General features: G+C 50.6%; 2 protein-coding genes across 4 annotated transcripts in view; one reads left to right on the top strand and one right to left on the bottom strand.

Moving 5' to 3' along the window:
- Positions 1–265: 265 nt before the first annotated feature.
- Positions 266–3,621, bottom strand: LOC135446094 (transmembrane protein 121-like). Of its 2 annotated transcripts, XM_064709596.1 has the most exons (3): positions 3,524–3,617; positions 3,076–3,182; positions 266–1,906 (listed from the first exon to the last, which is right to left on the bottom strand). In XM_064709596.1, exon 3 carries the CDS (start codon positions 1,903–1,905, stop codon positions 967–969), a length of 939 nt encoding a protein of 312 aa, XP_064565666.1. In that variant the 5' UTR covers position 1,906; positions 3,076–3,182; positions 3,524–3,617; the 3' UTR covers positions 266–966. The 2 variants fall into 2 exon arrangements, with proteins under 2 accessions (XP_064565666.1, XP_064565665.1); XM_064709595.1 differs by lacking the exon at positions 3,076–3,182 and having other exon boundaries at positions 3,524–3,621.
- Positions 3,622–9,057: 5,436 nt separating this feature from the next.
- The window catches only part of LOC135446090 (phosphofurin acidic cluster sorting protein 1-like), a 54,573-nt gene continuing 42,323 nt past the window's right edge, over positions 9,058–21,307 (top strand). For both annotated transcript variants that reach the window (XM_064709583.1, XM_064709582.1), the window contains exon 1: positions 9,058–9,264. In XM_064709583.1, the coding sequence (XP_064565653.1) occupies positions 9,074–9,264 (191 nt within the window). In that variant the 5' untranslated portion in view covers positions 9,058–9,073. The remainder of the gene's footprint in view (positions 9,265–21,307) is intronic.

Genomic DNA, 21,307 nt, shown 5'->3' with positions numbered 1-21,307 from the left:
TGGGGGAAGGCAGTAGCCATGGGATGTGCCAGCTTGGCAAGAGACTGCTGCCAGGGCCTTGCTGAGGGGTCACTCCTCAGCATTCCTGACTCCCTGTGTCCCCATCCCCTGCTGCTTATAGGTCTGGTGCAGCAGGTGCACCCCCAAAGTGGTCCTGCTTTCCCCTCCTGCCCCTCTCCACACGCTCTGCAGACACCCAGTCACACAAGGCCCCCAGAAGAGTGGGGGAGATTGCTTGCTGGCAGGGATACAGAGAGGAAAAGGCTGCAGGGCTCAGGTCTTTTATTGCAAAGAGGGAGATACAAAAAAAGGACAGTCACCCCTTTTTAGGTCTCCCCAAGCCTGCAGCTGGCTGAGAGGGGTGACAACAGGGGGAGGTCCAGGCCTTGCTCCCCCTGCATGGGGACCTCAGCTCACACAGTGGGGAGCAGGCTGCTGCCAAGGACCACACTGGAGCCAGAGCCAACCACAACAGAAAAGTGGGTGACCCACTGTGTCCCCATGCAGCAGCCAGAGAGCAGTGCTGCACAGGGAGCACTGGCAGGGAGCCTGGCACCGGGTGGGGCTGCCTGGCCTCACCCAGACACACCTCATGGCAGGCGGCCCTGGCCTCATCCCCTGCTCCGTTGTTTTACCAGGTGGGCTGCTGAGCTTCCAAACTGCCCTGCAGCCTTGCAGAGGCTGCTGAGGTTCCAAACTGCCCTGCAGCCTTGCAGAAGGTGCTGAGGTTCCAAACTGCTCTGCAGCCTTGCAGAAGGTGCTGAGGTTCCAAACTGCCCTGCAGCCTTGCAGAGGCTGCTGTGGGGGCCCTCACCACGCGCCCCTCAGGGCCCTGAGCGGTTTCACCCAGGGAAGGAGGGAGCGGGGTAGTTCCCCTCTGTCCAGGCAGGGAGCTCCACAGCCTGCCCCGGGTCTGTGGCTCCGGCCAGGCGTGGGGATGGCCAGGCTGTAGCTCCTGCTGCCCCGTCACGTGTTGTCCTGGGCCAGCTCCTCGGGGCAGGCAGGCTGGTCCCGGGCCTTGCGCAGCCCCGAGGGCGGCTGGGCCGGGGTGCTGGGCTGCGGGTCCGGCCCCGGCCCGGGGGGCGCGTGGTGCTGGTGCCGCTGGTACTGCACGAACATGCAGACCTTCATGCCAATGGCCAGCATGTTCTTGCCCATGAAGATGCTGGAGACCCGGGCATCCCTGAAGAACACCATGTTGCTGCCTCGGATGAAGATGGTGGCGATGTTGACAGTGAGCATGCTGAGCATGGGGTAGAGCATCATGCGGTGCGGCACGATGCCGATGCCCTGCATGCTGATCTCGCACAGGGACACGCAGGGCAGGACCAGGAGCAGGATGTAGCAGTAGAAGAACATGATGCCCTCAGCCCAGAGCGGCAGCCCTTTCTTCTGGGGCTCCCACAGGTTGGCCTGGATGTCCAGCACGTCCAGCATGTCCACAATGACCCAGAAGAGGCGGTTACGGAGATCCTCCTTCTTCTTGAACGTTCTGACGTACTCCATGTGCTCCGTGGCCACCAGGAGCACGTAGAGAGCTGGGATGCAGATGGAGAGCAGCAAGGTCAGCGCTTTGCGGGCGATGAGATCCAAGCTTTTCCGGTCAGCTTTGTAATTCTGGTATACAAAGTAGACTTTGATCTCCAGAACGAAGACGTAGAGGAACCAGAGGATCATGGCGTATCCTCGCTTGGCTGTCTTTACCTCTGCCCCAACCCAGATAGCCACGTAGCGGAGCACCAGCAGGAAGCAAATGTCACCCACTGCCACCATGACACAGATGCCCAGCTTCCTGGAGCCCTGGCTCTGCTCCACCAAGTAGGCATCCATGAGGACGAGGCTGGTCATGATGAGCACTGTGGAGAGGCACACATGGGGCTTGCTGACAGGTGGTGGGGGAACCATCCTGCACAGAGGAACAGGCAGGGTCATCAGGAAGTTGCTGAGATTTCCTAGTCCCACCCTTGGGCCCCCTTCTGCCACCCTCTCAACACCTGTGAGTGGCTGAAAGAAGGGAGGGAGCCATTCATAGATTTCTCCCATCCTATGTGCCTGGCTTGTTCCAAACCTGCACATTTCTAGCCAAAGAGCTCCTGAGACCGACCAGGCCATCCTGGTGGCATGTGCTGGCTGAAAGCCAGCTCCTAGGAAGCGCATGGTGGGGCAGGCTGGACACTTGGGATGCATCAAGCACTTGGGATCCCACTGCCTTTTCTGGTAGCTCATCACACTGAATAGCCTCTGCCACCATGAAGGTTACATGCCTTATTTTCCATGGGATTTCCCTGCTTTTATTTTCCCCCCACAAGGCAAGCTAAGACTAGACTTATGTGTTTAACCCAAGCAGGCCCTTAAATGCTACGATCCAGGACTGCTTTTTTTAGTCTCTTTATTTTTATGCACAGCACAAGATGAAGCCTGGGTTTTTTTAGCCTGGCTGTCTTGTGGGGTGGGAGGGAAAAATTGGCCAGATATTCAGTTTCCTTCAGGTTAACACCCCCAAGAGCTTTGCCCAGAGCTATTTGCCAATGCCCACCCTGCCCCAACACCATAAACCAAATGCAAGGAACAGCAGCATGAAGCCCAAAGCTCCAGCACACAAGGAGCTCTGCAATAGGCCCTGAATTTCTGTGGGATGCTCAGCTTTCCTGGGCTGGGGCAGAGCAAAGCACTGTCCCCAAAAGCCCCCTGCCTGCTTTGTGCGGCACCAGGGCTGTCACACTCCCTCCCCTGACCGAGCACAGCTGCGGGCAGCTGCCTTCAGAGGCAAGGAGGGAGGACAGAGCTGGGGCCTCACCAGGCAGAGAAAAACTTGGCAGCTGCTCTGGAGGGGAGCCAGCCCCCCGGATGAAATGGAGGATGGAGCTGGGCTGATGACTGTGTGGCACAGCGCTGCCCACGCCGAGCCCGCCTCTGCCACGCCTGGGCTGTGCACGCCCGGGACACCATCCTGCTCATCCAGGGGACAGCGTGCAGGTGGCACCTGAGCACCGAGCAGGATGGAGGCCGCACGGTTCATGGTCAGCCCTGCACACGGCCTGACACTGATGGCCCAGGGCGCTGGGCACAAGCTACCTGAACTCCTGCTTTTTGGCTTTTGAGGGAGCAGGCGTCCGGCGCAGTCGTGCATCCCTGGGCCCAGCAGCATCCTGGCACGTTGCGGGAGGCAGCGAAGCCTGAACCTGTCAGACACAGGTGCCTCTCAGGGGGAGGCAGCACAGGCGGCGGGCACGGGGGAGCCCGTGGATGTGGCACATCTGGAGCATGCCACACGCCCGCCGGGGGCTCGCCCGCCTGGCCTGCCCGAGCCTCCGCGGGGGCTAGGGGTACCCCGGGCCCCGGCTCAGCACGGGGCTCAGCCCCAGGCCCCCAGGAGCGGGGCCGCCCCGCCGAGCTCCGTGCCCCGGGAGCGCCGGCCCCGCCTGCCCCGAGCCCCCTGCCCACAGCGGCCGGGCCTGCCGGGGGCGGGCGCTGCCCTCCGGCTGCGGGGGCCCGGCCTGCCGCCCCCCCGGCTCCCGCTTACCTCGGGCGGCTCCCCGGGGCTCAGGGCGGCGGCGGCGGCCCCGGGCCCGGCGCGGCATCGCCCGGCGCGGCCCGGCGGCAGCGGCGGTTCTGCGGCGGCGCTCGGCCCCTCCCGGCGGGCGGCGGGCGGGGACTGCGGCGGCCCCCGCCTCACCCGCGGGCCCGGCACCGCCCGCCGCTCCGCCGGCTCCGGGCACCCCGGCCGGGCTCGCTGCCGCTGCCGCCCCGGGGCCACCGGCTGCATGGCCACCCTCTCCAGCCCCGAGCAGAGCCGGACCCCGCAGGCCGCAGCCCGGCAGAGGCCCTGGGCGAAGCAGCGGGAAGCCTAGCCTGACAAGGATGTCTGCCCTCCGGGAGGGACTGGGGCCGCGACCGCTCCTTGCTGGGGGGAGAAGGCAGGGGAAACATGGGCTGACACCGAGCAGTGGCGGTCTGCAGGGTCCTGGAGAGCCCCAGCCTCGCCCGGCTCTGGTACAGGTGGGCTTGGCACCACCAGGGGCTTGTGTGCAGATAAAGCAGGCCAGGGAAGGCAAAAGGTTTCCATGACATGGTGGACATACCTCTCTGCAACTGCTCTTCTATCAGCCTGAGCAGCTTTTTGCATTTAACTCCAAACTTTCTCTGCAACTGCTCTTCTATCAGCCTAAGCAGCTTTTTGCATTTAACTCCAAACTTTCTTCTAAGTGATTCAGGTGTTAGCTACACAGAGAAGGTTTTTCAGTGTATTTCCTCTCTGGCTTTGAAATGGTCATTGTAGATACATGTATGTTGGAAGACGGGGAAGCTCTAAGATCTCTGGAGATGGGCTATGAGCAAAACCAGGCACAGACCTAAGTGCAAGTGACAGAGTGCCAGGGGAGGTGCAGCCCTCCTTGCATCCAGCTGCTGACAGAGTAGCTGTAGGTCCCTGTTGGATCTAATGTTCTGGGGCATTGCCACCAGGAACATATAAATCTAACTTGTGGTGTCCTTGGGAAATGGAGACCCTGGACCAGTATCCAGGCTTAGCTCAGGTGTCCCACAGTGGGTGTGGACTGGTTGATGCAGGCAGGTGGAGGGAGCAGAGCTCTGGGTTAGACAGGTGCAGCAAAGTAAGGGGTTTGGCTGTGGGAGCATTCTCCTAAGCCAGGAATAAACTGCAATCCCAGAAGGGCTGGAAGAGCAGAGAAACAAAGCAGCCAAAGCAACCTGCCTCCAAAAATGAAAGGAGACCTTGCAACTCGAGTGAAGAGCAATGTGAGGCACAAGAGGGCAAGCTGACACTGCAGAAATCGCCTTCTTTCCCCCAGGACACAGAAGCACTGGCTCTCTCTATCCCAGCAGTTTCCTGCAGGATGCAATAGGAGCAAAGGGCCTCTGTCCATGGAGGCACCGAGGGAGGGGAACACCACACAGATATCCACATGACAGAGGTGAGAGAGGGCTGCTGGAGGAACCTACCAAGCAATGGGACTAAAGACAAGATGATTCATCCATGAGCTGGAATCATAAAACCCCTCCACTGGAGACTGGGACAGGAGGTGACAACATTTGTGTGGGAAGCAGTAAAGAGCTGCTTTGACAAGGCACATAAAAATCAGGAGCCAGAGCAAGAACAGATACTTGTGTGCTTCTCTAGAACACGATGCTGGAGCTGGGGTGCCAGAGTTGGTGTGTGGATGCATCTGTATCATGGATAAAATTGAAGGGAACCAGAGGGGGTACACCAGGGTTCCCAGCTGCTCCCTGGCTGCTGCCACCTCCAGACCTGGGTGGAGAAGCATTTTCATAGCCCATGAAACCTGCACTTTCAGTGCTGTGAAAAATGTGTATTTTATGATTGGCTTTTTGCAAATATTGAAATGAATATTATATGTGTTGTGTTAGAAAGTAATGCTGTATTAATTCTCTTAAGTAGTGTGGTAAGTATAGTTTTAGGTTATAAAAAATGTTAAAATAGAAACTATGTTGTGTAGGATACTTTCTTTAAGAAAAGGACTTGCAGCAAGATAGCAGCCACAGGATACCTGAGTCTTTCAGAGAAAAAGAATTTATTGCCCTCTTGTCAGAAGAAACGAACTTCTTCCTGCCTTGAAGGCGCTGTTAGGATTCAGAGGAAGAAGCTGACACTGACCAGACAGAATCCTATATTTGAATGGAATTTATGCATCATGTATGAGGTGTATGAATATGCAACAGGCTGTTGCTTTTAAGGGTTAATCCTCTGTTAATGTGAGTCCTTTTTTGGGCTCATGCTGTCCAGAAAAAGGTACCTGGAATGTCCCTAACTCTTTGTCTCTATTAATTCAATTTGTCTAAATTGTTATTACTCTAATTGTATTACTATTTTTATAACCCTTTTATTACTGTTAAATTTTTAAAATTTTAAAAACAAGTGATTGGCGTTTTTCACAAGTGCCATCACTGGCACTGAAAAGTCCCTTTTCAGAGATGGGGAAATCCATCAGTCGTGTTAACATCCCCAAAGGGGAGCTGTGGGAAGCAGAGGAAGTTTGTCAGCAAGGGACAACAAGCAGTGGCTGTAATGGAGAAAGGCAGGCAGTGGCCTGGGGACCGTGCTGAGAGCTTCAGCTGTGACACATAAGAGAAAATAAGTAAAAATAAGCTTTTCTGAAGGCACATTTCAAATGGGTTACCTGGATGCTGAAGAGCATTTCCCTGATGTCCTCAAGGATCATATCCACAAGGGAGCAAACCTCAGCAGGTGGCTGGCACACAGAAAGGTCTCAGCATAAGAGGAGCTGAGAAAGCAGTGAACGTGATGGCAACTCTACCAGCCTCTGTTTAAGCTGGAAGATAACCAGGCTTTGGGACTTGCAGTGAAAAACACAGGATAATTTTGACCCCAGAGAGTGGGGAAAGCCACCATGTGTGGAAGAGCACAGCTGTGGGTAGGTCATGCTGTAGGCACAAAGTCAATATAACATGAAGACAGGAAAAAAATGAAGAGTGGGCTGTGCAGACAAGCCCCCAGATAAATAAAGCACATTGAAACAGCCTGAGAACAAATATATAAATATAAATTCATCTGTAAAAAAGACAGAAGGCCAAAAAACCCCAAGTGAGCTGCAAGAAGTACTTGAAGGGAACTGGCTGGAGGGAAAAAGGCAGAGAAATGCACCTCAGTCCCACTGAACATCCTTCCAGGGGAAACACAGCAGAAAAGAGGAACCTCATCAACCAGAAACTGCAAGTGGTGGCTGTGACAGCTAAATGACCTGGGACGGTGCCCTGAGCTCCAACAGCTCTGAGAAAGAATCACGGATTGTAAACCATGGCACAGCCCCAGGGCAGAGCAGAGGTGGCTGGAAGGGATGGGCATCCCTCAGGAAGGTGGGGGAAAGGGGGAGCAGCAGGAATGCCAGCCCTTGGGAAGTGCCTGGAAGGCAGTCACCTCAGCAGGCAGCCCTGGGCTCAGCAGGGAGGTGCCTCTGGAACTGAAAACCCGGAGCACTCAATGCTATTAAAGTACCCACAGATAGCCAGGAATGGTGACTCAGACTAGAAAGCAAATGGATGAAAGCAAACAGCTGGGGAGGGACTGCAAGGGGTTTTCTCAGGGTAAATCATGACCCTAGATCTAGGAAGCTCCTCTGGAGCAGGCAGCTGCTTTTGGGAAAGGCAGCGGTGATACCCAGCTGAGGTCAAACAGTGGTGGGTGAAAATGCTGCGAAAAAGGCCATGACCATTGTGTGATTCTGGCTGCAAAGCCAAGGTTTCCACATTAACTGGCAGAATGCTATGAAAATGCAGCAGCTCATCCTTGGTCCAGCTGCTCTTACACAAAGGCCTCTGCTAAGATCTCCTAGAAAATGTTCTTAGAGAACCAAGGCTGTCAGCAAAGGTCCTCTTGTGCATTAATGACCCACTTAAAGGAAAGCAAATGCATTAAAGCAGCAATCAAGCTGTTTTGTGGGCAAGTCAGGAGGTCTGGGCAGCTCTGCTGTGATCCATGCCATTTATCAGATGCAGAAATGGGCTGGGAACAAGAAGTAAAAGCTTGATGATGGTTCAGATTGTCCATCTAGTCAAGCTGGAATCTGGTGTGAATTCCCAGCACGTTACTGACCATCCTGAACCTCAACAGCAGGGCAAAATGTAGACCTGACAAATGCAAGTGAAAAGAAGAGGTGCAAGGGACAGATTTCAAATTATACATCAGTATTCAGGAAGGTGCCCCTGAAATGTTTACTGGTAATGTTTTGAAAACACAGTACTCAAGATTGACAGTAGAAGCCATGGATGTTTTAGGCTGCTTTGCAAGCTTATACTGCTGCCACTTTTCTGAGTCTAATTCCTCCACTGGCATAAGCCACATTTTACAATCTGCCTGGAATTAACACTGCATCCATGGAAAACTCTGACACTGCTAAATGCATCAAGAAGCACAGGTCCCTGCAGAAGCTGCTGGCTTTTCTTTGATTTCTGTTTTGACCACTATTGACTTGGCTGTTTCTTTCACACAGTTTTCAGTGCAGCTCTTGGACCATCTCTGCTTCCTTTTGGGAGCCCTCAGCCAGTACCACCCTATTATGATTATTTGATTTCTCTGACATCCCATTTTTTCAAGAGGCAGAGGCATTTCAGACAGATGGAGGCAAGGTACAGGAGGGGAACTTTTATGTTTTCTACCAGAACAGAGTACACTTGTCCAGCTGCAGTGTCACAGGCTTGCCCTCACCTCTGTCCCTAGGGATGCTCTGCCCTGCACATGCTTTAAATCTGAGCTGTTGAAGCTCTGGGCACGGTCACCAGGTCACAAATGGCTTTTACCCATTGTTTTGCTATTTTGTGGCTGCCACCACTTGCAGTTTCTGGCCGACGAGGTTCCTCCTTTTGCTGCATTTCCCTGGAGACCTTCAGTGGGACTGAAGGGGATTTCTGCTTTTCTCCCTGTAGCGTGCTCGGAGTTCCCAAGTGTTTCGAGGAAAGAGTCAGGCAGAGGTCTCGGCTTCCTTTTGCCCTCAACCCGCCGTGCCCGCGGCTCCGGCTGCTCCATTCCTCCTCAGGCCCATCCTCCGGCCGGCCCTGGGGTTCCGCCCTGCGGCGCTCCATGGCTCGCCATCGCCGCCACTCACGCAGGGCCGAGGCTCTGGCCAGCCCCGGGGATTCTCCGCCGCTACCCGGTGCGGACGGACAGACGCACCAGCCCCGGCGGCAAGACGCGCACCCGACCGCGCCCCTGGGCGCGCTCCCGCGGCCGGCGGCCGATGCGCTTTAAAGGGAGCGACGCCGCGCCCTCCTACCCCCGCCAAGCCGGGGCAGCGGCGCCTCTCCCATTGGCTGGCCCCGCCCCGCCGGCCTCTCCGATTGGGTAGCGGCCGCCCCGACCCCGCCTCCCGCTCGGCTCCGATTGGCTGTTTGCCATCAGTCGGAGTCCTCGCCCTTTCTCCCGGCTCCGGTTGGCTCGTGCCCGCGCCCCGGCCGCGCTCTGATTGGTCACGGGCCGCGAGGGAGCGGGGGCGCGCGCGCGCGCGCGCGCCGGGGTGGAGGCCGTCGCTGAGGCGAGGGGCTCGCGCCGCCCCCCAGCGCCAACGGCGGCGGCGGCGGGATGGCGGCGATGGCGACGGCGGCGGCGGCGAGCAGCGTGCTGGGCCCGGGCCCCGCCGCGGGGCCTCCGGCGGCGGCCGGCGGGGCGGCCGCGACAGCGACCGCGATGGGCAGCCCGGTGCCGATGCCGGTGCCCATGAACCTCTTCGCCACGTGGGAGATCGATCGGTCGGCGCCGAGCTGCGTGCCCAGGTGAGCCGCCCCGCCGCCGGGGCCGCGCGGAGCCCGCACACGAGCGGGGCCGGAGGGAGGAGGCGGCCCCCGCAGCATCCCCGCTCCACAGCGGCGGGAGGCCCGACCCCGGCAGCGGCTGATGCGCGGCGAGCCCCGGCGCTGGCCCCTGCGGCGGGAGCGGCCCCGGGGGGCGGCGGGCAGGGGGCACAGCGCCGAGCGCGGCTGCGCTGCCTCCATGTTGCAGCCCCTGGCGGGTGCGTGCCGCGGTGGCCCTGGGGCTCAGAGGGGCTGTATCGCGTATCGTCGTGGCCGTGCTCGGGAAAGCTGCCTCTGTCCCCCCGAATGAACGGTGACGGTCCCACAGCCGCTTCCCTGGAGCCAGGCAGTGCCCACCCGCATCCCTGGGCCTGTGTCAGCTGCGCTCCAGACCTTGGGGAGCGGCAGGAAGGATTCACTGTGCTGCCAGCTGAACTCTGAGCTCTATCTCTGGTAGGGCTGGGAGACAAGCTGGGTGGTGTGGATGTCATCACTGTCAGTACGGCTAGGTGTGCTTGTGAACACCTGTCACAGACCCAGCAGGTGCCTGGTGTGTTAACGAGGTGGGTGGGTGTCCTTCGGCTCACTCATCTTACCAGACTCGGATCAGGTCTTCTCATGAGAGTTACAGGGCAGATTCAGGAAGTGACCGTGGTTTCTCGTGTCTCTGGGCTGTGGTGTGTTGTCTGCAATGATGTATTCAAGTGTTTCACAAAAATTAGAGGTGAAATTCAAGAGGGTGAGCAAAAAATCCGTTCCTGTAGGGCAGCAGGATACCAGCCGTTGTGAAAGGGCTTTGCTGGATGAGTGTGTGTGTACAGGAAAACTCAGTGACTGTGTGGCCAGATGGGCTAGAGTAGAAACGTTCCAAAATACTCCAAGCTACTAGAGCAAGCCTCTGTGATTGTGGTGCCCAAGGGAGTGCTGGGCTCAGCAGGCAGCAGATGTGAAGGAGTTTGCAACATGTGTCTGCTGAAAGCCTGTGCACCTTTTGATGACACATGCTGAGGCTGTTATGGGGAGCAGGAAGCAAGTGATCATTTCATAGCTTTAAAGTGACTTGAGGTGTTGTTCATTTGTGGGCAGCTTACTCCCAGGCTGGAATTTGGAGAGCAGGACAGAATTATCAGGTTGACTTCCTGTAGAAAAAATTTGCATATGCAAAGCACGGAGCTTAGTGATGGTGAAGGATGTGCATGTTTCACAAATGGAAGTGCTCCAGGAGCTTGGGAGAGGAGAACTGTTTTGGGCAAACCACCACAGCATGACTGAGAATAGTGAGTCTGAGTGTAGAAGTGGGTTACACGGGTGGCAGCATGCCAGTGGGTGAGAAGTGATGTGTAATCAGTCTGAAAGTTGTTTGTAGAACTGGTGTTTGGCCCAGTGAATCCTGTGTCTTGTCACAAGGACAGTTTCCATTAGCATTGTGTAGATGCTTGTTCTAATGCACGAGTTCTTTGTGTGCTGCCAGCCCAGGGGGCAGCCATCTGACACAGCTGCTTGCAGGGAATTTCTGTGAAATTCATCTGAAATATCATCTCTGGAGTATCTTCAAACACAGCATCTGCTAAGATGGGAGGAAGCTAATGGAAGCTGATTCTTCCTTCAGAGCCATGGCTCTGACATGATGTGCTGTCACCTCTGTAGAGTCAGCGGGTCTGGAGAAGCCCTGCCAGTGGCCACAGTGACCAGTGTGGGACTGTGGTGCTTCTGTGTTTTCCAGCCTTCTGTTAACCCAGGCTTTCCTGAGTGAGCAGGTCATGCATAGGCACATGTCAGACAAGTGTTTCAGTTAGCTGAAGGGAGCTCAAGCCCCAAAGCTGAGCTGTTCATGGTGTCTCTGTGCACTGTGCTTCCTTATTGCTTGCCTGTGTTCTCTCTCTACTGATCTGCTGGTGTGTGGTGCAGCCTTGATGTGTTCTTCTTTTTGATGTGTTCTTCAAGGCAGGAGCTCTGCTGTACCATCCCCGTGCCCAGCACAGGTGGTCCCTGCTCTCACTGTGCTCTGGGAGTGGTGGCAGAATAATTTCCACCCATGGGCAATAATGTCCTTGGGCTTCTCTGTCCCTTATGCATGTGTAGTCTGCATTTTTTCATACTTATGGATATCTGGAGAAAGAAGAGCTTTGCACTGGTTTTAATGCTATAGAAGATGCATTTTAATGCATATTGAAGATGTCCCTGTGCTCCTTCTTAGGTGTTTGATTTTCTGCAGCTCTGGCTGCTGCAGGAGTGGGGCTGGGCTGGGTCCGCCTTTGTGGGGGTGCTTTGTGCTCGGCTGTTATGCAGGACAGGTTGTCCAGGCCTTCAAGCTACCAGAAACAGTCTGGGCTTGAATAAAATACAAATGGGCAGTGGGAAGTACAAGCCCCAGTGCATGGAAGGGTTCAGTAGTGACTGCAGGACTTTTGATGCCCTGCAGGAGGATCTTGGCTTTCTGAGCTCAGCTGTTGCCTGTAATGGAAGGTTTTTTCTGGCTGAATCGGGCATGTGCCACTGAATGAAGTCCACATTTATTTTTGGAGATTGCCTTGCTGTCTGGATGGAGGTATCATCTCTCCTGCTGGGGTTTTTCTCTTTTCAGGGCCAGGTTGGGAGAGATGTGTGACCTCTCAATGACCAATCTTTGAACTGACTGAGCACAGCCTAGACCATGCTGCCTTTGGCTTAAGTGACTGCAGGGGAGCCAGAGCTGAATGTTATGGGCAGTGGGAAGTAAACACCTGGAAATGATACAAAATGCTCTTTGCATCTTCAATGGGGCTACCCATGGGCTCAAAATTATTGGTTTGCCATCACAGTGCCTTAGAGGGAAAGCAAACCTGCCTAATTCACTATGCAGGATGTGAAGCATGCTTTGGCTGAAATATCCATCAATCAGCCTTAACTTCCACTCACAGTTGTCTTAGTAGAATCTTTATAGCAGTGTTCTGAGGTGGGAGTGTCTTTATTGAGATGCCTTGCATGTAGGTCCCCTTAGGGGTTGTAGCAGATTTTCCCTGTGTGGAGAGGCCAGAAGTGAACCAGAGCATTGCCAAGGTAAAATGTCCGTCTGCATCAAGGTAATGCCTCACTGTGTTCTCATTGTTTTGTGTGTTGGGAAAAAATGTGTCAAAGGACTTGGTGCAAACATGCTTGAGGTCTTGTTATTTCCACATAGTGGTATTTTCCACCTCTTTTAATAGGACTGCTCTTTTTATTTTTTTTCTTTTAACATCTGAGCGTCCATAAATGTGAGTTCTTAATTAGGAAACAAGATAAGATTGTGTGATTGTGTTCACTTTTTCCATGACACAGCTACTGTGTTCAGTGTTATGTGGATGTTGTTTCAGTGATAAGTAATCATATTTCTAGTTAGAGGTGAGAGATACAAGTTGTGTTTTGGTTGCTGCATCAGTATGCTGCAAAGGCTGATTCTACCTGTGCAGATGCTGCTGCTGCAAGGATTGGCACTGAAGAATGGCACTGCAAGGATTCAGATACCCTGCATTTCATCCACAATGCCTTGTATCTCAGTACAATGCATGAGGAAACATTCCAAGTCTTGCTGCCACCCACACAGTGTGCCTGAACACAGTGTCTTCTGTGTATGGTTGTTAGAGAAGCATTGATTGATGGAAATGCATGTTCTGGGCTCACTTTGTGACACTGTGTGTGTGTGTACCTTCAGGATATTACATTCCAGCAGGTGCTCTGGATTCTCTATCATTATAAATTGCAAACTTTTGTTTTGGAGAGTTACAGCCTAATGAATGTCTTGGAATGAGAGCAGTTATTGCAAGTACAACTGGGAGTATCCCAGAAGTGCCAGCTGGGGTGATCCTCTGGAGTTCCATGAGATGAATGCTCTCGTCTCTGCAGCCCAGCTTTCCTGTTTGGGCAGCCAGTGTCCATTACCTGGTGGAGAGCAGGTTAACTCTTTATTTGTGCAGGTGTGGTTGCATGCTTCCATTGCCTGAGGAATCCTTTCAGTGACAGTCCCTGCCCTGTGGTGTGGAGTGAAGGAACGCGCTCTCCTCTGGCACAGCCACATCCAGGGGCTGCTGTGGGCTCAGGGGTCTGTTCACTCACAGCACAGAGCATTCCCTGTCTTTTCTACACCCCCAAGAGTTTCAGGAGCCTCTGAACTGGGTGTTCCTTTAAGAAATGCTTATTCCAGCTGGAAGAATATGTATTTATCTGCCTGAGATGTTCTTGAGTGGTTTCCTGGGTAAATCAGACATTTTCATGGTAAACTTCCAACCTCAGCAAAATCTGTTCTGTTTGGATAAGCTACAGAGTTGCACCTCTGGGAATGTTAAATGATTCCAGATTGTTCCTTCAGAAGACACTGTGATTCCTTGACAAACTGATGTAGCTTCAGACCCAGAGTGCTTGGGAGAGGCCACAATTTCTTGTAGGGAAACAGTCTCTTATAACTGGTGATATGCCCTGTTTGAATTATGATTTCCTTGCAGACCTATATAGAAAACAAAATGTTCTAAACAGCCATCAGATTGCTTATTATTCTTAATATCATGGGCTTGGCTACAGGCCTGCAGGATAATATGTCTCATATGTTGTCCACTATCTGTAGCTCTCTGTGGCAGTAGAACACATTTGGGATTTCTTCTGGCAGTGTTTGGTTCTCCTTTTGAGCATACAATAATTGAGCAGAACCTGGGACAAGTGTGCCCTCCTGATGTGATTGATGTGGGTGTGCTCCTTGCAAAATGTTCATAGTGACTTCCCTGAGGGTTTGATTTTATTTGGAGGACCTGTCAAGCTGCATCCCAGCCTTGTTTTCCAGTGCTTCATTCGTTAGCCAGGCTGTGTTGCAACAGGTCTCTGATGGTTTATCAGAAATGTTCCATTGTTCTTGCTGTGCTAGGACACCACGAGTGCACATTTCCCTTCTTCTGGCATCCTCAGTCACTTGTGGCTGATCTTTGGCAGCCATGTTGTTGGTGTACAGCCCACCCTTCTCTGGGATCACAATCCCCAGGGCTTTGTTCTGTCAAAGGAAGGAATTACTGAGCACCAGCAGCTTACAGGGTTCCCTTAGGGATCCATTCTGTGGTTTAAGTCTGTGCTGATGCTTTTGTGTACTTGTTTGAGCATGGAATGACTCTAGATTGAAAGCTGTGTCTCCTGTCAACTTTAAAAGTTGTTTCCAAAGAGAGCCAGAGGTAAAGAACATACTGCATTTTATAGCATGCCAGGTGAGCATATGGCCAGAGCTGTTTTCCAAATACCTTGTGGTGTTATTTTGTCCAAGCTTTCAGCATCCCAGCTGACAGGGAAGCTGTGCTTCTGTTTTGGTTTGTTTTGGTTTTTTTTTTTTAACTACATCAAAGCTGGTGAATCCTGTTTTGGGAAACAAGAAGTGAGAGTGTCTTACTCCTCTGTGTGGGATGTGGCAGCAGGAACTTGTCTCAGCCTTTGGGGAAGCAGACAGCTCAAGTGATGCTGCTCTTGTAGCTGGAAGTCTCTTAGCTAAATGAGGCTTTGTTTGGATACTTCAGGACACTCGTGGCAGCGTGCTGGGAGCAGAGCTGCAATATTTCAGGTGCCTGAGCACTGCAGCTGTGGCTCCAGAGACCACTCCCTGCTCTGCAGTGTGATTCAGCCTCGGTGCACACAGCCCAGCACCAGGCTGACGTTTTCTGCTGGCCTGTTGCAATGCCCTGGCCTTTCTAGTGCTGCCATCTCTCATGCCCTGCTTTGTGTACTGTGGTCTAACTCAGTGAGGGCTTCTGTTCAGTAAATTAGAGCTCCTGTTCTATGTTTGTTCTGTGTTTTCCTTATTTACTTACTCATGCTGATTTTTAAACTTCCATTTCTTATCATGTTTCTTATTCTTCAGTGTGAGCATATTTTAAGTAGCATGAGATCCAAAACCAGGGCATGTGGGACCATTTCCTGGACAAAAAATGTCCAGGTTCCATGCCCAGCTATGTATTTTAATGTATGTATTTACTGGTTTTCTGTATATGTGATAAATAAATTCTTATCAGTGTAGGCAGTTCAGGATGACAGCAGAACTCATGTCTTTAGTTCCATTTTCCAAAACTGAAAGCTGTTAACAATTAGGTGTTGGACAGTTGCAATGGTAGCAGGGTTAGAATAAGAGTAACTCCCTGGTTAAGGGTTTTGCTACACTTTTCTTTAATAGCTTTCTCTACCAGGAGAGAAGATCCTGTTCATGCAAAGCCTCTCTGCTGTTTCATTTCCTGTAACAATTTAAGTATCCATATTATTTAGATAAGTATCATTTAGGTTTACATTGTTTATGTACTTTTAGAAGAGCTCCTGTGTATTTAGGATTTCCCTCCATGTTCCTTCAGCTGTTTTCTTTTAGTCTCTTTTCTGTCTTATCAATACATTCCCTTTTTTCTCATTGCTCCTTTCCCTCAAAAGCCCTGCCTGTGCCTGTGATACTTTTGACACTGTTCTCACGATTTTTCCTTGCTTCTGGCTTTACTTGCATACCTGTAATTGAGCAATCTTTCAATCTTAGTCTTCATTTTTCCCTTCTCAAAGTAGTTTGATTTTTTTCCTCATAATTTAAAGACTATTCCTTGTGAAGCTCTAAGCTACATCTAGTTCTTGTATGGCTTGTGTTTTTCAGCTGAACTATGTTCTTGATCTGCTTGGGTTGTTTTTTAATGGCTTTTACATTTCTTCAGTGTTAATGAATATCAGCTTTTTTCTTCTAGACTTTCTGAACTTTCTTTTATGTGCATCCCTGAAATAAGTCCCATAAATCAACATTTCTTTCAGTTCTCTCATACCTTGTGCTCAAGGCTGCTTGTTCCAGATATTCCTTCCTTTCCTGTGTGCTCCTTTGTCAGAAGCAGAATCTGAATGTCCTGTTTGGATTTCACCTCCTGTGTGTATGAATAATTTATTAAATTTCTCCTTGACGTTTGTCAAGTCCCTTGACATTTCAAGCTTTTCTTCCCCTGCCTCTTATGTTCCTTAAGTTCCAGTCAGACAAAAGGACAACATTCCCATTGCTCTGCAGTTACACTGTGTTCATCTCATCTGTGTGTTGCTGAAATGTTAATATTATTTGGAGGTGATTTTAGCTGCTGCTGTACTGATTTGTGGAAGGATGGATAAGCTTTGTTTCAGGCTCCCGCTCCACTCACAAGGATCTGAGCAGAAAACTGCATTGTACAGGCACTGGTTATTAACAGCTTTTGTTGATGAAAAGCCCAAGAACAAATGTGCCAGCTTTGGTAAGAATCACTCTTTTGGGTGAAGAATCTTAACTGTGCAACTCTTTAGAATTAAACTTTTTTTAAATGGTTTTTTTTTCCTTAATTTTTTGAAGAAGCCTCAAAAACAGATGTCCATGGTGGTTTGTCACTCTTTCACGGGCTCGTATTGCTTCAGTGTGTTGTCCCAGGTGTAACTTAACCCGGCACAATGTTCTGAGCCTGCAGGGATTCAGCTCTCAGGTGCCTGCCAGATCGAGATAAAGCAGAGGAAGTGGAAAGGATGGCAATCTTGTGTCCCTGCTACTTCAGGAGTAGCAGTGTAATGAAATGTGAACTCTGCATTAAGCATTAGTAGGAAAAGTGTTAAGTACACTTCAGGGAGGCTGCTGTGTGGCGTGATTGCTTTTTGCCAGTGTGTGTGTGTAGATCTTTACCCTCTGTATAATGGAAGGAGTTGGTGTGTGTCAGTGACCTAACACTGACCTCATTTCACCGCTTTTCCCAGTGTGGCTGCGTTGGCACAGCACTCTTGGAGGTGCATCCCTGCAGACTCTGCCAGGTGATGAGTGTGAGAGTGTGGTCTGTTCTGCATCCCCATCAGCACTTTCTCACTTGGTTCAAAGGTGTCACCGTGTCTGAAGCACTTGTGCTTTCCTTTCTGCAGAGAAGGCTGCAAGTGGTGTTTTTGTAATCACCGCTTTGTGGTGGTTACTTCATTAACACATTTTATTTTAGCCTGGAGACTGTAACGAGCTGTTCAGCAGCAGGGCCCTGACAGGCTCGGAGCAGGTGTGGTGCACCTTGACTGCTGCTCTCTGCTAAACTGGCGCTGCAGCAGCTTTTGTTAAAGCAGCCTTGGATTTGGGGACAGCTGGTGCAGCAATTCTCTGCATATGAAAATAGAAAATTTCAAAATCTGTTACAATTTTGAAGAAAGTTCCCTGATATTGGCCATACTATTGCTGCTGCCTCATTTCAGCATAGCTAAAATGCTCTGGAGAAGATGAGTGTGCTGCTGCAGACTTCACTAATTCTTGTCTGTCCTGAGATGGCTTTTGGGTAGAACCCCAGTGAACAACTGGAAGTTTTAACACAGTGATTTTAAAGCAGTGACCAGGTAAAGATGGAGTGTGTCCCACCTAGTGTACCCCTTTTGTTGCCTAGAAAAGATAATTTTAAAAGTTCAGCATGTTACCATTGCCCTGTGGAGTGGTTAGTAAGCTCTTTTTAAGGTTTCTGGGGAGGCTGTTACACATCAGCAATGAATTTGGTCATGTGCTCTTTGCTAAACAAGTAAAAGTTTGAAAATATTGTTTGAAAATAAAGCAGAAAGATGACCTTGTGGTTAGGACACTGAAGTGAGGCTTAGATTCAGATCTGAAGTTGCTTGCTCTTCTAGTTGAGGTATCCTTTTCCCTCCCTGAAGCCACAGCAATGACTCACGTTCCTGTTCTCCCTACTTTGCTCACAGCTGTTTCCATGCCAGTGTTGCCTTTTCCTTGCATGTGATAGGGAGAAAAACCACCTGAGAGTGAGAGCACTGGCAGAGTTTGCTTTGCTGCCCAGCCTGCCAGATGGGAATCCCCTGGGAGCTGGTGGAATCTAGCTGAGATTTGGGGAGCAGTGTGTAGAAATGATTTGGACTTTCTGCTGAGGTTTTAAAGGCTTTGTGCTGAGAAAAGCTATTGCTCCTGGTTGAGGCAGTGAGTATCTGCACAGCTTGCAGTGAATGTCAGAGAGGCTGATGGCTCTGTGACTGGGTGGAATGCTGTGCATGCTGGGCCAGGGTTCAGGCTGCTGGGGCAGATCCTCATGCATCCCCAGGAGATGCTTCTTGACAGTGTCCTTATTATCTGGAATTCAGCTTGTGTGACAGGACATGCCAGGAGGCTGTGGCACAGCCTCACATCCTGTTGTGGTAGATGCTGCATGATGTGCTGCAGTGAAATGTTGCTTGTTTTGTGGGGGTTTTACTCTGTGCTTTGGAGGGGGAAGCAGAGGTGAAGGATTCATCCAACAGTTAAAAAGTGGCAGTGACAGATTAAATCTTATGTCTCTGCCCAAATCCAGATTTAGAGTTGAGATCTGGATTGCATCACTCTAAGAGCAATTAAGTCTTGCTGTAGCAGGGCCTAGGAAATGCAGTTATGTCACTGCAAGTTTCCTGTTCACACAGTGGGGCAACACTTGCTTGGTTTGTCCTCAGTTAATTTTCCTTTTTATTTTTTGTCCCTCCTTCCCAAATATTCGGGTATTGTGAACAACACAGCCAGTGAGTTGTAGCCTCACACAGAAATCTGCTAGGAAATTACACAATGCCTGTCCAGCTCTCTCAACTTCTGATCTGTTTGCCCACTTTTGTACTGTCTTGTCATGGGCAACTGCCCCAAAGAACCACATTTCATAAAATCTGTGGTTAAAGGGAGCTTGGAGGTCCTGTTGGGTCCCCTGTGGTGGAGAATTGGCTGCCTTCCAATCCCCTGTTTGCTGGCTGGCTGTGCTGTGGAGGTAACTCAACCACCTCAGGGTTTGCTGTCTTTTCTAGTGGGATGGTATTGAGAATCTGGAGGGGGAAAGGAGGAGAGAAGGCAGTCTGGAAAAAGCTGATATGAGTGCAGGAAAGGGGGTGGGAGAGAATGGTGCATTTTCAGGCTAAGCTGTTTCAGCTGTGTTCTCTCCAGTGATGCATCTGTGTGGGCTTGTGGTGTGAAAGGATGCAGAGCTGAGAGATTGGTTTCAAGGAGTCTGTTTCATTCATGGTTTGTGCAGCAAGGTGCACTTGCTCCCTGCATAGGTAAATGTGCCTTTAAGTCCATGAGTAGGAGGCAAAATTAACCCAAAATTAACACTCCTCTCAAACAATTGGAGTAGGAACAGTTTAACAGCCACCCACTTGCCTTGTAACTTCTGCCTACTCACAGCCCAGGCAAGAGGAGGGAAAGGAAATCTCTTAACCTGATTATTGTTTGTGACTACAGGAAGCAATCCAGTTACAGCAATACTTTAATCCTGACACTGTTGGATCCCACTTAGAACAGAGAAATCTTGGTTTCATACCCTTGCAGGCAGGGATGTGGTGCCTGTAAAGAAAATCATCAAACCTCCCCTTGCTGTGGCCTGAAAAACTGTGATGAGGCTCCACACTGAGCACTTGGAGTTTGTTGAAAGAACATGAGAACAGTTGGCCCCAAAATTTGAGTCTTGTCTATCTGTCTAGGTATGGAATGACTACCTTTGTAGATCTGAGTGTCTTTTGGGGGAAGTTTGAAGCTTTTAACAGATCCTGATAGTTGTGCACTCATGGGAAGAGGAATCTTGAGAAGCATTTTCCAAAGACCACTTCTGCCATTGCAGCCATGGTTATTTCTCCTCTGGGAGCTGGCAGAGCTGTGAGATTAGGGAAGAAACCAGGCTGTGGCAGCTTGTGCCTGTGACAAGGGAAATGGTGGGGGGTGAACTGGCAGGAGTGGTCACATCCCAGCTAAACACAGCTGTGAGCAGAAGGCAGAATAGGTATTGCCCCCCAGAAGATTATTTTCTTTTTGAGAAATGATGAGGCACTTGTCTTGTGTGCAGTCCTGATTGTTGCAACAAACACTCCTGTTGACATGAATATGAATAGGTTTCAGGTCCCAAGTGACCAAAGGTTTATAACTCTGCTTAATTACAGCCTAATTTTTTTCTAATACTGTGAGAGTAAATGACTTTTCAAGGAGACCTGACTGTGAGATGTGCACGATATTGGAACTCTCTTTGGGAAAAAGGCAAAATTAAATAGATCAAGGTTTAAAATCCAGGCTAAATTTGTGTGAGAGAAGCTCCCTGGTCTGTGCCTTTAGAGTAGGTGTGTTTTCAGGCCAGACAAAGTTTCCATTGAGGTTGGCAGTGTTCAGTGTAAATGTGTCCCAGGGTGGTTACAGAACATCTTCCTTGTGACATCACAGCACTCCAAAGGAGATTATGAAGAGGAAGTGTAGAGTTACATGGTGTTTTGCCAGCACTAATTATACATTTTACTGTATAAATAAAACAGGTGAAGCTTCAGAATTCAGTTCCTGTTATCCAGAATAACCATTTGTTGCTGATGGCTCTCTGGAAGGATCCCTGAGTTGTTGACAGTGCAGGTGAATTCGTATGTGAAACAGTTTCTCTGTATAAGGGCAAACAGCAACACGGGGGAACTTCCTCAGAAGCAGCAGGTGGAACAATAAATGCTGAAAAAGAGAATCTCCTAGAAAGAAGGAAGGAAGAGAATAAAAGAGAATAGAAGAGATTAAAAAAGGAAAAGAGATTGGTTGGTGACAGTGTGAGGATTTCTAGATGTATCTTTTGTGTGTCCTGGTTCTTATTTGTTCACTCTGAGAAATGAAGCCACTGAAGGGAAAATAACTTGGTTCTTTCTGGGCCTGAGAGAGATAATCTCAGGCTGCCTCAAAGAAGACTTTTGAACAACTACTTCTTCCCTTATTTTTGCAGTAGGAAACATCCCTACAAATTAAGTGTTATATGGGACAAAAATGGAGGAAAACTTTTCCTATCCTGTTGAACTGAAAGACATTTTGCAACTGTGTCATTAATTGTATAACTGTGTGACAGCTGTCAGCACTGCAGAAACTCAAGCCTGGGCCATTTGCTTATTATTTCTCTGGTTCTCACAGTTCTTAAGTTTTTACTCTATCTTAAAACATCTAGGTTATGTAAAGGACAGGAGAGGCTGAGTGAAAGCCAGCCATGTTTTGTGCTTGCTGATTTTCTTCCTTTCCTATTTTCAGGCTTTGTATTACCTTGAGATTTCCCATTTTTCAGCTTGTAAGGATTAA

The sequence above is a fragment of the Zonotrichia leucophrys genome, chromosome 3 (assembly GCF_028769735.1).
Source record: "Zonotrichia leucophrys gambelii isolate GWCS_2022_RI chromosome 3, RI_Zleu_2.0, whole genome shotgun sequence".
In the NCBI taxonomy this organism is placed as follows: domain Eukaryota; kingdom Metazoa; phylum Chordata; class Aves; order Passeriformes; family Passerellidae; genus Zonotrichia; species Zonotrichia leucophrys.
Note: the sequence above shows the minus strand (reverse complement) of the source record. Positions and strands in the feature narration are given on the sequence as shown.